Raw genomic sequence first — 15,191 nt, 5'->3', positions numbered from 1 at the left:
GACTCGCTATGGCTATAATTAACCTAGCTATCTGCGTCCACATTGTGTCCGCCTCTGTCATCTTTCTGAGGGGATTATTTTTTCAAGAGCACAATTCTTGCTCGCATTTTAAGACCCACACACCCAAACTTTTGATTAATTGGAGAACACCCTTTTCTCCCCTTTTTGAAGTGACCATCTATTTATGTATGCCTATGAGGTGTATGTGTGCTTGCACATACCTCTCTGCAGGGGTAGGCTCCCTGGCTCTGCAGTACTGAAGTCATTGATACACACATACAGTTTATCCTCTGGTTTGGTGCTGGGGATGGTGACTGCTTCCACAAAAGTGCTGGGAAACTGGCCTGGAGAGGGAGATGGAGCAAAAAACTGAGATGAGAAAGAGGAGGAAGAAGAGACAATAAGTCAGAGGAGAAAAGGAGAGATCAGTGACGTGATTATTTAATCTGGGCAGAGATCAATTGTGACCTCTAATTTCAAACCCTGACCCCCACCTGTGACTCCATCCTTGTTTCCGAGCAACCAGAACTCATCCACCACGTTGAGCACCTCGATGACGTCGCCAGTGAAGAGGGGCAGCTCCTCAGAGACGCTGGGCAGGAACTCAAACACGGCACGGACCACCGAACCCGGCTCCATCACTCATCGCCTGAAGAGAGAGAGAATGATGGAAAGTAATCAACGATTTATTTGTTTCAAGCATATTTGACCATGCGTTGACACTGACACTCATTTATAGTAACAACTTAGGCAATATCTGCAGGGGGAAAAGAGGGGCTGAATGACCCAACTGGAAGCTGAGGATGACTATGCACTAACTAAGTTGCAAAGAGCATCTGCTATATGACTCAAATGTAAAAATGGCCATGATGAGTGGCAAGTTGGGAATTTAAGCCAGGACACCAGGGTTCTCACCCTTACTCTTGAAATACGTGCTCATGGATCTTTAATGACAATAGAGCCAGAACCTTTTTTTGGGTTAAGCGGGCGTTGTGTCAAGAAGCAGTGAGGCTTGGCTGGGTTTCAGAGGATGTACGGCTCTCAACCTTCGCCTCGGAGTCCGTACAGGAGTTGCAGCGATGGGACAAAACTAACTACCAATTGGATACCACGAAATGGGGTCTGGCTCACATCGTCTATGGAGAGCGTGATCACACAGTCGTCCGGAACAGCTGGTGCTCTCATGCATGCTTTAGTGTTGCTTGCCTCGAAGCAATAATAAAAAAGGCATTTAGCTCATCTGGTAGGCTCGCGTCAGTGGGCAGCTCGCGGCTGGGTTTCCCTTTGTAGTCCGTAATCGTTTGCAAGGCCTACCACATCCGACGAGTGTCATAGCCGGTGTAGGAGGATTCAATCTTAGTTCTGTATTGAGGCTTTGCCTGTGTGATGGTTTTTGAGGGCATAGCGGGATTTCTTATAAGCGTCTAGATTAGTGTCCCGCTCCTTGAAAGCGGCAGCTCTAGCCTTTAACTCTGTGCGGATGTTGCCTGTAAACCATGGCCTCTGGTTGGGATATGTACACACGATCACTGTGGGGATGACGTTGTCGATGCGCTTATTGATGAGGCCGGTGACTGAGGTGGTATACTCCTCAATGCCATTGGATGAATCCCGGAACGTATTCCAGTCTGTGCTTGCAAAACAGTCCTGTAAAGTAGCATCCGCATCATCTGACAACTTCCGTATTGAGCGAGTCACAGGAATCAGAAGGATAGAATTATGGTCAGAAAGCCATAACACAGTTTTTCCAGCAGCAAACGATGATTGATAATGTCAAAATCCACACTGAAGTCTAACAAAAACAGCCCCCACAATCGTTTTATGATTAGTTTATTCAGCCAATCAGACATTTGTGTAAGTGCTGTCCTTGCCTATAAGGGTACTGAATGTCTCGTAAATTTTTGTAAAGTGTAAAATAGCATTGTATCTGTTCAAACACCATTTTTGACATTTGCTTCCCTCCAAGCCTGAGGGCACGATTTTCAGAAGGCTTGAATTGAAGATATGGGAAATAGGATTGGAAATATCGTCCGCTATTATCCTCAGTAATTTTCCATTCAAGTTGTCAGACCCCAGTGGCATGTCATTGTTAATAAAAAAAATTGTCTTTCACCTCTTCCACACTCACTTTACGGAATAATCGGAGGGCATGTTATCCGGACCGCAGTCTCTATGGGGGTACCACAGGGTTCAATTCTCGGGCCGACTCTTTTCTCTGTATATATCAATGATGTCGCTCTTGCTGCGGGCGATTCCCTGATCCACCTCTACGCAGACGACACCCTTCTGTATACTTCTGGCCCTTCCTTGGACACTGTGCTAACTAACCTCCAAACAAGCTTCAATGCCATACAACACTCCTTCCGTGGCCTCCAACTGCTCTTAAACGCTAGTAAAACCAAATGCATGCTTTTCAACCGTTCGCTGCCCGCACCCGCCTGCCCGACTAGCATCACCACCCTGGACGGTTCTGGACTAGAATATGTGGACAACTATAAATACATAGGTGTCTGGCTAGACTGTAAACTCTCCTTCCAGACTAATATTAAACATCTCCAATCCAAAATCAGCTTTCTATTTTGCAACAAAGCCTCCTTCACTCACGCCGCCAAACATACCCACGTAAAACTGACTATCCTGACGATCCTCGACTTCGATGTCATCTACAAAATAGCTTCCAATACTCTACTCATCAAACTGGATGCAGTCTATCACAGTGCCATCCATTTTGTTACCAAATCACCTTATACCACTCACCACTGCGACCTGCATGCTCTAGTCGGCTGGCCCTCGCTACATATTCGTCACCAGACCCACTGGCTCCAGGTCATCTATAAGTTTATGCTAGGTAAAGCTCCGCCTTAGTTCACTGGTCACAATAACACCCACACATAGCACACGGTCCAGCAGGTATATCTCACTGACCATCCCAAAAGCCAACACCTCATTTGGTCGTCTTTCCTTCCAGTTCTCTGCTGCCAGTGACTGGAACGAATTGCAAAAATCGCTGAAGCTGGAGACTTATATTTCCCTCACCAACTTTAAACATCAGCTATCTGAGCAGCTAACCGATCCCTGCAGCTGTACATAGTCCATCTGTAAATAGCCCACCTAATCTACGTACCTCATCCCAATACTGTTTTTATTTACTTTTCTGCTCTTTTGCACACCAGTATCTCTACTTGCACATCATCATCTGCTCATTTATCACTCCAGGCTTAATCTGCTAAACTGTAATTCTTCGCTACTATGGCCTATTTATTGCCTACCTCCTCACGCCATTTGCACACACTGTATATAGACTCTTTTTTTCAATTGTGTTATTGACTGTACGCTTGTTTATTCCATGTGTAACTCTGTGTTGTTGTATGTGTCACACTGCTTTGCTTTATCTTGGCCAGGTCGCAGTTGTAAATGAGAACTTGTTCTCAACTAGCCTACCTGGTTAAATAAAAGTGAAATTTTAAAAATACAAAATTGCACTTCATGTCTTTCCTAATTTGGTCAGATAAACACTACCGGTCACAAGTTTTAGAACACCTATTCATTTAAGGCTTTTTCTTTATTTTTACTATTATCTACATTGTAGAATAATAGTGAAGATGAAATAACACATATGGAATCATGTAGTAACCAACCATCAGTTGTGTTGTGACAAGGTAGGGGTGGTATACAGAAGATAGCCCTAGACCACGTCCATATTATGGCAAGAACAGCTCAAAATAAGCAAAGAGAAACGACAGTCCATCATTACTTTAAGACATGAAGGTCAGTCAATGCAGAAAATCTCAAGAACTTTGAAAGTTTCTTCAAGTGCAGTCGCAAAAACCATCAAGCGCTATGATGAAACTGGCTCTCATAAGGACCACAACAGGAAAGACCCAGAGTTACCTCTGCTGCAGAGGATAAGTTCATTAAAATTACCAGCCTCATATTTCAGCGCAAATAAATGCTTCAGAGTTCAAGTAACAGACGCATCAACTGTTCAGAGGAGACTGTGTGAATCAGGCCTTCATGGTAGAATTGCTGCAAAGAAACCACTACTAAAGGACACCAATAAGAAGAGACTTGCTTGGGCCAAGAGAAACGAGCAATGGACATTAGACTGGTGGAAATCTGTCCCATCTCGTTTGCGCTTAGTGGGACTATCATTTGTTTTTCAGCAGGACAATGACCCAGAACACACCTCCAGGCTGTGTAAGGGCTATTTGAGCAAGGAGCGTGACAGAGTGCTGCATCAGATGACCTGGCTTTGGTATGATTTGGACCGCAGAGTGAAGAAAAAGCAGCCAACAAGTGCTCAGCCTACGTGGGAACTCCAACACTGTTGGAAAAGCATTCCTCTTGAAGCTGGTTTAGAGAATGTCAAGCATGTGCAAAGCTGTCATCAAGGCAAAGGGTGGCTACTTTGAATAGAAAATATATTTTTTATTTGTTTAACACTTTTGGTTACTACATGATTCCATGTGTTATGTCATAGTTGATGTCTTCACTACTATTCTACAATGTAGAAAATAGTAAACAAAGAAAAACCCTCGACCTTGTAGGTGTGTCCAAACTTTTGACAGGTACTGTATATATATATATATATTTGCTACTGCTCGACTAAAAAAAAATATATACAAATATCGGTCAACCAAACGCCTATTGACCAAACAATCGACCAGTCAACTAATTGGGGTCAGCCTTAAACTTTTGATTGGTAGATGATAATTATGTTATGATTCCAAATTTAAATAGCAAATAAGTAGACCAAGATGTCATCCCCGACCTAAGCGTTTGTCTCAAATGCCGTGAAAGTGGTCCAAATTTAAGTTTGTAAATAGTTGGGGGAAAATGTGTTAATGCGGTTACTAAAACATCTGTATCGCTAGATTGGTAGAAGATATTATTTTGGGGGTTGTCATTGTTCGTTGGGGGTTTTACAGGTACAATATAAATTACAATGCATATCTTCAGTTCTTATAACAGTGGGCTGCCACTTAATTAAAAGAAAAACAAAAAACGAAGAAATGCATACAGAGAGATGATCACATTGGACACCAAAACAGGATTTTGTAAGAGTAGAAATGGTATGTACAATTATTTATAAAAATAAAACAAGGGGGCCTACACTCCAAACTCCCCATCCTATTACCCCCAGCCCCCCATGTCTCTGTCCACCACCCCGAAACCATGTTTCCCAGCCCTTCCAACCCTGCCAAGCAACACAGGTTGGTTGTCAGTCCCCACCCCATCTATTCTACACCCCCATACATCCACGGTTGCTTGTCAGTAGAGGATGCTTTTCTATCTTCCCTCCCGCACCACTCCCGGTGACCGGAGAAAACCCTCCCCATAACACCCCTTCCATGTGGACCTGAAAGTAAAGAAAGTAAAATGCCAGGATTACACTACCTGCCCCAAAGCATCGGACCAACTGAAAAATTTGGTGGAGGAGGAATAATGGTCCCGGGCTGTTGTTCATGGTTCGGGTTAGGCCCTTAGTTCCAGTGAAGGGAAATCTTAACGCTACAACATGACATTCTAGACGATTCTGTGTTTCCAGCTTTGTGGCAACAGTTTGGGGAAGGCTTTTTCCTGTTTCAGCATGAAAATTCCCCCATGCACAAGCGAGGTCCATACAGAAATGGCTTATCGAGATCGGTGTGGAAGAACTTGACTGGCCTGCACAGAGCCCTGACCTCAACCCCATCGAACACCTTGAATTGGAATGCCGACTGCGAGCCAGGCCTAATCGCACAACATCAGTGCCCATCACTGCAGCAATATTCCAACATCTACTAGAAAAAGCCTTCACAGAAGCGTGGAGGCTGTTAAAGCATCGAAAGGGGAACTCCATATTAAATCCCATGATTCTGGAATGAGATATTCGACAAGAAGGTGTCCACATACTTTTGGTCATGTAGTGTATAATAACCATCATATCGAAGATATGGCTGATGATATGGCATGTGGTCCTCCCACTACGACGACTCGGGAAACCATGCAGTTTATTAGGCTACACATGAAATAATTTATGAACTTTACATGGTGGTGAAAATGCACGGTGATCTTGACGCTATTTCCAATAAATTATCGAGGGTCTTATTCTGATGATCGATGCTTGACTGCCATTTACAAATAAACAAATACTCTCATCATGTAGACTAGCCTACCCGCACTGTATCTGCGAGCTGTTGGTTACAGCACACATGCCAAGACCAGAGTAGGCACATTTAATATTTAAATGCAACAGTTCGTGACAAAAATCTATAGAATTGAAAACACATTGAACTTTAGATTTTTTTTTATTTTTTATTTTTTTTAATCGGTACATGGAAACTTAAGTGAAAAAGTACATTATGTGTGCCCACTACAACACACAATCAATTGCCTCTTAATTGGTTGACAATGTCATTGGAAACACTTATCATCCTATCTTTCTCACACAAAAAAATATATGTGCCATTTTCACATATGTTGATGTTGGGCTGGTGCTGGAGATGATGAATATGAAGTAGAAATATGAAGTAGAAACTTCCCTTTAAAACATCATCAATGCCTTCTGTACTTAATCAATACCAAGGGTCTTCTGTACTCTATAATTACAGGTTTCACATACTGTGGTATACCAGTAGGAGAGTGTATAAAAGTGTAGTCTGAGTGTAGTTATTTCTGATGAAATGTGTGATCTACCTGCCCCACAATACAAAGTTGAGTTTGATATAGTAGTTTATCAACTTACTCAGAACAATTATTTTACTAAAATTTAACTTAGACTATATTCTGCCACAAAAATACTTTTAAAAAGAGCTAAAGCAAGTCCTAACATTTTTCTAAAAATAGGAAAATGTACATCTAGTTAATACTTGGTAATCTCTGTACCTAAAATGATCTGACAAATGAAAAATCAGAAAGCATGTCAGAGCACATGGCTAGCAATATGAGCTCATTTGACAACTGGTTGCTCAGACATAACTCCCTATCACGGGCTGAAAGACAAGTTGGGGGGGGGGGGGACAAATGTCCTCTGCTAATATCTAGAACGATCCACCGGGATACCTGTCCGGCACATTGCTTTTAACTGAATACATTGGCGTGGATGCAGCACCCTGGAGAGCTGCATTGGCCCGAAGTACAATGAGCAGTCAGTAAACAACCTATTAGAAATAAAAAAGGCTACAACTGCACCATGACCAGTCTAGAAGGTTCTACCGCTTGGTGTGTGTGTGTTGCTATTGTTCTGTTGGGAGAGGGAGCGGCAGAGGCTTCATTGTTGGCATGAGATGGACACAATTCAATAAATAAACGTGGCCGGTCAGCAGATAAGCGGCCACCCACACTCCTGCTCATCAATTAGACAAACACACGTGCCTTAGCAACTGTGTCCTTATTGATCCGCTGACTTTGAACAAAATTTGACGTCGCCTAAACTCCCTTTGAAGCCAGACTCCGTAACGTAAATTTGTGTAACTGAAATATCAAACTGTCGTGGCCGCTGGGCCAGCCACCCTTTTATCCGTAGCAACAATTTACGGCTATCAACGTCAACAGCGGAAAAATGTCATTCTAATTTACATAGACAACAAATACTGTGGTGCAACGATAGCGCCCGTTTTCCGCTTGATCTCTCGCAGAGCAAACACAACAGAAAAAGTCCACCCTCAGCAACTAGCCTATAGAGTAGATTTGAATTATAAAATAAATCGCCTTCAAAAGGTTGCAATAGTAAACTCAACATCAAAGAGGAAAACAATTTGTATTTGTATGTATTAGGGATCCCCATTAGCTGCTGCCAAGGCAGGCATGGGGTCCAAACACACCAAAGCACCCACAGTCCATATAAAAACAGTGAACTATGTTTGTACTGAATGAGCTAAAGATAAAACAGTACATTATACAACATCCCTAAACCAGCACATATCCACAACAGAGACTGTTTAATACCATCATACGACAATATCACAACGTGTGCGTATGAATGGGTCTGTACCTTTGTGTGTGTCTCTTCACAGTCCCCGTTGTTCCATAAGGTGTATATTTACCTGTTTTTTAAAAATCTGATTCTACTGCTTGCATCAGTTACCTGATGTGGAATAGAGTTCCATGTAGTCATGGCTCTATGTAGTACTGTGCGTCTCCCATAGTCTGTTCTAGACTTGGGGACTGTGAAGAGACCTCTGGTGGCATGTCTTGTGGGATATGCATGGGTGTCCGAGCTGTGTGCAAGTATTTAGACAGCTCGGTACATTCAGCTTGTCAACACCTCTTACAAAAACAAGTAATGAGGAAGTCAATCTCTCTTCCACTTTGAGCCATGAAAGATTGACATGCATATCATTAATGTTAGCGCTCCGTGTACTTTTAAGGGCCAGTCGTGCTGCCCTGTTCTGAGCCAATTGCAATTTTCCTAAAGTCCCTCTGTGGCACCTGACCACACGACTGAACAGTAGTCTAGCTGCAACAAAATGAAGGCCTGTAGGACCTGCCTTGTTGATAGTGTTGTTAAGAAGCAGCGCTATATTATGGACAGACTTCTCATCTTAGCTAGTGTTGTATCAATATGTTTTGACCATAACCGTTTACAATCCAGGGTTACTCCAAGCAGTTTAGTCACCTCAACTTGCTCAATTTCCACATTCATTATGAGACGTAGATTAGGTTTTAGTGTTTAGTGAATGATTTGTCCCAAATATAATGCTTTAAATTTTGGAAATATTTAGGACCAGCTTATTCCTTGCTACCCATCCCGAAACTAACTGCAGCTCTTTGTTAAGTGTTGCAGTCATTTCAGTCTCTGTAGTAGCTGACGTGTATAGTGTTGAGTCATCCGCATAAAGAGACACACAGGCCTTCCTGAGGAATTACTGATTCTACCTGGATTATGTTTGAGAGGCTTCCATTAAAGAACACCCTCTGTGTTCTGTTAGACAAGTAACTCTTTATCCACATTATAGCAGGGGGTAACAGGCCATAACACATACGTTTTTTCAGCAGCAGACTATGATCGATAATGTCAACAGCTGCACTAAAAACTAACAAGACAGCCCCCACAATAATTGTATCATCAATTTCTCTCAGCCAATCATCAGTAATTTGTGTAAGTGCTGTGCTTGTTGAGTGTCCTTCCCTATAAGCATGCTGAAATTCTGTTGTCAATTTGTTTACTGTGAAATAACATTGTATCTTGTCAAACTATTTTTTCCAGAAGTTTACTAAGGGTTGGTAACAGGCTAATTGGTTGGCTATTTGAGACAGTAAAAAGGGGGCTTTACTATTCTTGGGTAGCGGAATAACTTCCCTCCAGGCCTGAGGGCACACACTTTCTAGTTGGCTTAAATTGAAGATGTGGTAAATGGGAGTGGCAATATCATCTGCTATTATCCTCAGTCATTTTCCATCCAGATTGTCAGACCCCAGTGGCTTGTCATTGTTGATAGACAATCATTTTTCATCTCTTCCACACTGACTTTACGGAATTCAAAAGTACAATGCGTCTTTCATAATTTGGTCAGATATACTTGTAGTGTCAGCGTTTGTTGCTGGCATGTCATGCCAAAGTTTGATTATCTTGCCAATGAAAAAGTCATTAAAATTGTTTGCAATATCAGTGGGCTTTGTGATGAATGAGCCATCTGATTCAATGAATGGAGCCGAGATGGCTTTTCCCCAAAAATGTTATTTAACGTGTTTGAGCATAGTTTGTTTCTATTTAGTAGCATGATTTATTAATTTGCAGTACGTTTGCCAATCAGTTGGGCTGCCAGACCTTTTGCCTCATCCATACAAATGTTCAATTCCTCATCAATCCAAGGGGATTTAACAGTTTTTACAGTCATTTTCTTAATGGGTGCTTATTAGTAACTGGAATAAGCTGTTTCATAAATGTGTCAAGTGCAGCGTCTGGTTGCTCTTCATTACACACCAACAAATATTCTTTACATCAACAACATATGAATCACTACAAAACTTATTGTATGACCTCTTATACACTATATTAGGCCCAGCCTTTTGAACTTTTCCTAGATATGGCTATTATACTGTGATCACTACATCCTATGGATTTGGATACTGCTTTAAAGCAAGCTTCTCCAGCATTAGTAAAGATGTGATCAATACATGATGATTTCATTCCTGTGCTGTTTGTAACTACCATGATGGGTAGGTTGACTGACAACCTGAACCAGGTTGCAGGTACTGGTTACAGTTTGAAGTTTTTTCTTGAGTGGGCAGCTTGATGAAAGCCAGTCAGTATTTAAATCGCCCAGAAAATATACTTCTCTGTTGATATCACATACATTATAAAGCATTTCACACATATTATCCAGATACTGACTTAGCACTTGGTGGTCTATAGCAGCTTCCCACCAGAATGGGCTTTAGGCGAGGCAGATGAACCTGTAGCCATATTACTTCAACAGTATTTAACATTAGATCTTCTAAGCTTTACAGGAATGTGGTTCTGAATATAGACCGCAACACTGCCCCCGTTTCTGTCTTTTCGGAAGATGTTTTAACCATGTATTGCTACCACTGTATCATCAAAAGTATTATCTAAGTGAGTTTCAGAGAGTCAGAATATGAATGTCATCTGTTACAAGCAAGTTATTGACTTCATGGACCTCGTTTCTCTAGCTGCATATGTTAATATGGGCTATTTTTAGCACTTTTGATTATTTTTTATGCTTTACTGGGAAGCTTATCAGAAGTAGACTTGCTCATGTTATTTATATTGGAGCTGATTATGCAGCTCACCCTGCACAAAGTGCAGTATAACTCTGGTTCATAGGCTCATGATTACTGCATACAATAGCTGTAGGATTAACAAAGGTATCAGGGCAATTAGGGGGACATAAATGAAGTTACTTACATTGTGTTTGCCAACGCCCCTAGGATAATGTACATTTGATGCAGCATTATGACGACTCATTGTCACAATGGTCGGGATTAACTGAGCTGGTCTTGGGTCACTGATAAGTCATTGTTTTAACGTAGCCTTGAAATGTGTGGACAGAGTCCAACAGCCAAGATGATTTGGATGGACTCCGTCATTCCTGTAGTGTATCTTCTGTTTCCAGAAGGTGTCAAAGTTATCTATAAAATAAAGTGACTCCAGAAGAGCTATAGTAATATTTTAGCCAAATGTGTAATGCCAGTAGCTTGCTGAATCACACACCAACAACCCAACGATGGTACTGGACCTGAAATTATCGTCCGTGTTTAATCAGAGTCTTTTAATGCTAAAATTAGTTATTTAAAATCCATTTTCAGATGTTCCGAGCTAGCCCTCCTGATGTCGTTTGACTACGACAGTGTCAGCTCCCGGCATCTGTCAGCTGACAACTCAAGCAAAGTTAGCAAGTAAGTGCATTAGCATTTATTTGGCTGTATAGTACACCACACATATAGCAATGTGTGTGTCGATCTATGTGCAACCAGAGAAAAGAAAACTAGAACACCTTTACTCCACACACAGATGCATACATAGCTCTCCCTCGCCCTCCATTTGGCAAATCTGACCATAATTCTATCCTCCCGATTGCTGCTAACAAGCAATAACTAAAGCAGTGAGTACCAGTGACTCGCTTAATACGACAGTGGTTAGATGACACGGATGCTACTCTACAGGACTGTTTTGCTAGCACAGACTGGAATATGTTCCGGGATTCGTCCAATGGCATTGAGGAGTATACAACATCAGTCAACGGCTTCATCAATAAGTGCATCCACGATGTCGTCCCCACAGTGAATGTACGTACATGTCCCAACCAGAAGCCATGGATTACAGGCAACATCCGCACCAACTAAAGGCTAGAGTTGCGGCTTTCAAGGAGCGGGACACTAATCCAGACACTTATAAGAAATCCCGCTATGCCCTCAGACGAACCATCACACAGGGAAAGCGTCAATACAGGACTAATATTGAATCCTACCACACCGGCTCTGATGCTCGAATGAGGCAGTGCTTGCAAACTATTACGGACTACAAAGGGAAACCCAGCCATGAGCTGTCCAGTGACGCGAGCCTACCAGACGAGCGAAATGCCTTTTATTATCGCTTCGAGGAAAGCAACACTGAAGCATGCATGAGAGCACCAGCTGTTCCGGACGACTGTGTGATCACGCTCTTTGTAGCCGATGTGAGCAAGACCTTAAAAACAGGTCAACATTCACAAGACAGATTACAAGACAGATTACCAGGATGTGTACTCAGAGCATGCGTGGACCAACTGGCAAGTTTCTTCACTGACATTTTCAACCTCTCCCTGACCAAGTCTGTAATACCTACATGTTTCAAGCAGACCACCCTGTGCCCAAGAAAGCGAAGGTAACTTGCCTAAATGACTACCGCCCCGTGGCACTCACGTCGGTAGCCATTTAGTGCTTTGAAAGGCTGGTCATGGCTAACATCAACAGCATCATACCAGAAACCCCAGACCTACTCCAATTTGCATACTACCCCAACAAATCAAGCAATCTCAATCACACTCCACTCTGCCCTTTCCCACCTGGACAAAAGGAACACCTATATGAGAATTCTATTCATTGACTACGGCTCAGCTGTAATCTACTACACTTCACCATAGTGCCCACAAAGCTCATCAGTAAACTAAGAACACTGGGACTAACGGGCCACCCACAGGTAGTAAGGGTAGGCAACAACACATCTGCCATGCTGATTCTCAACACCGGGGCCCCTCAGGGGTGTATGCTTAGTCCCCTCCTGTACTCCCTGTTCACCCATGACTGCGTCGCCAAGAACGACTCCAACACCATCATTAAGTTTGCTGACGACACAAGTGATAGGCCTGATCACCGACAACGATAAGACAGCCTATAGGGAAGAGGTTAGGGAACTAGCAGTGTGGTGCCAGGAGAACAACCTCTCCCTCAATGTGAGCAAGATAAAGGAGCTGATCGTTGACTATAGAAAAAGAAGGGCCGAACAGGCCCCCATTAATATCGACGGGGCTGAAGTGGAGCTGGTCGAGTTTCAAGTTCCTTGGTGTCCACATCACCAACAATCTATCATGGTCGAAACACACCAAGACAGTCGTGGAATGGGTCCCCAGATCCTCAAAAAGTTCTACAGCTGCACTATCGAGAGCATCTTGACCGGTTGCATCACCGCCTGGTATGGCAACTGCTCGGCATCTGACCGTAAGGTGCTACATAGGGTAGTGCGTACGGCCCAGTACATCCCTGGGGCCAAGCTTCCTGCAATCCGGGACCTATATAATAGGCGGTGTCAGAGGAAAGCCCATAAAATTGTCAGAGACTCCAGTCACCCAAGTCATAGACTTTTCAATGCTCCAAGTCTAGGACCAAAAGGCTCCTTAACAGCATCTAACCCCAAGCCATAAGACTGCTGAACAATTAATCAAATGGCCACCGGACTATTACATTGACCCTCCTCCCCTCCATTTGTTTTGTACACTGCTTCTACTTGCTGTTTATTATGTATGCATAGTCACTTCACCCATACCTACATGTACAAATTACCTCTGACCTGTACCCCCGCACACTGACTTAGTACCTGTACCCCCTGTATATAGCCTCGTTATTGTTATATTGTTACTTTTATTTATTTTTAAATTACTTTAGTTTATTTGGTAAATATTTTCTTAACTCTTCTTGAACTGCACTGTTGGCTAAGGGCTGGTAAGTAAGCATTTCACGGTAAGGTCTACACTTGTTGTATTCGGCGCATGTGACAAATATAGTTTGATTTGATGTCCTTGATGATCTTTTTGGCCTGCCAGTGACGTCGGAAGGTGTTCTTAATGTTTTGTTCCCTCAGTTCCCACGTGTAGAGATTCTCACCTCAATAACTGTGCTGTGTCCCTTTATACTCTGCCTCTATATTTTATCTGTTAACTTCTTCATTTTCCAACTTATTTAGTCTAAATAAAACCTTGAATTACTTATTTGTAATAGGACAACCAAATTAATAGGATAACCAAATTAATTAAATTTGATCAATTAATTATACCAGTAATTAAATCAGTAAATTATCTAGAATATCCATAACCAAAAATCTGAACTAAATCTAGCATAACGTCGAATCCATCGAGCGGATATAGTTCATGGGATACAGATCTGCTACAATGACACACGCAGGCAAAGGAATTCTGTTTCTCTCCATCTAGAATCCACTCCAGAAGGAAGCCCACACGGTATTGTCTGTAAGACAAACAAAAAAGATAAATTCTAGCTACTGCCATGTATATCAGGCATGATTTGGCAAATATTTCTATAGTAAAACCAGTTTATCAGTTTTAGAGAGAGATATATATATAACAGTAAATTGTTGTATTGTTTCTCCTCACCATTAGCCAATAATTGTTATTTACCTCTGTTGGGAATCCCATTTAAATGCATCCACGGTCATAATCATAGTCAACCCTTGTCAATTGTTACATAGTAAATTTATTTACAGTTGCTGATGTTACACGTTTGCAAACGTGAGGCGTGGTGCATAGCAAGTTAGCAGGTGCCTGGCTAATTAGCTAGCCAACTCCAGTCATGTGCTAAGGATTGCTGGTAAACCTAGCTTTTAGTGGCTGGTTGTAACTTGCTGTATATTAGCCATATTTACTACTAAAAAGATCTGGGTGGTTTGAACCCTGAATGCTGATTGGCATATCAGACCGTATATCACAGGGATGACAAAACATTCATTTTTCCTGCTCTAATTGCGTTGGTAACCAGTTTATAATAGCAATAAGGCACCTCAGGGGTTGGTGGTATATGGCCAATATACCAGGCTTTGCATCATGCCTAACAGCCCTTAGCCGTGGTATATTGGCCATATACCACCCCCACCCCCCCCCCGGGCCTTATTGCTTAAATACACCATATGGGTTTCAGTAGATAGCTAACTTGAGTTAATTTAGCTAGCTGGGTGGCTTCAGGAAAGATATCTTAGTTAGCCACCGTATTTGGCATCTGCCCTCTTGGTATCAGCTGTAGCGGAGGTTCTGGCTAAATCAAACTCTGTTTCGAATCTTCTTCGCTATATTCCAGTTGAAACATGTATGTTTGAATGTCACCATGTAGCTAACAATTTATTTATTTTTATCTAATTTGTGTTGATGAGAGGAATCACTAAAAGACATTGCAGTCTGGTCAGTTCTTTCTGCTTTTCCCAATGGATTGTGTGGTTAGTGTCCGATTCCATTTTTTTTTTAAAGCCTGCCTTGGGGAAG

The 15,191-nt window shown here is 42.2% G+C and overlaps 1 protein-coding gene across 1 annotated transcript in view; it reads right to left on the bottom strand.

Annotated features, from left to right (window-relative positions):
• The window catches only part of LOC120060919 (dynamin binding protein), a 115,233-nt gene that overhangs the window by 94,655 nt on the left and 5,387 nt on the right, over positions 1-15,191 (bottom strand). The window contains exons 2-3 of the mRNA XM_039010351.1: positions 495-649; positions 222-344 (exon numbers count right to left, since the gene is read on the bottom strand). Of these exons, the coding sequence (XP_038866279.1) occupies positions 222-344; positions 495-639 (268 nt within the window). The 5' untranslated portion in view covers positions 640-649. The remainder of the gene's footprint in view (positions 1-221; positions 345-494; positions 650-15,191) is intronic.

The sequence above is a fragment of the Salvelinus namaycush genome, chromosome 16 (genome assembly GCF_016432855.1).
Source record: "Salvelinus namaycush isolate Seneca chromosome 16, SaNama_1.0, whole genome shotgun sequence".
Lineage (NCBI taxonomy): Eukaryota > Metazoa > Chordata > Actinopteri > Salmoniformes > Salmonidae > Salvelinus > Salvelinus namaycush.
The sequence above is the reverse complement of the archived record's forward strand: the minus strand, read 5'-3'. Positions and strand labels throughout refer to the sequence as shown.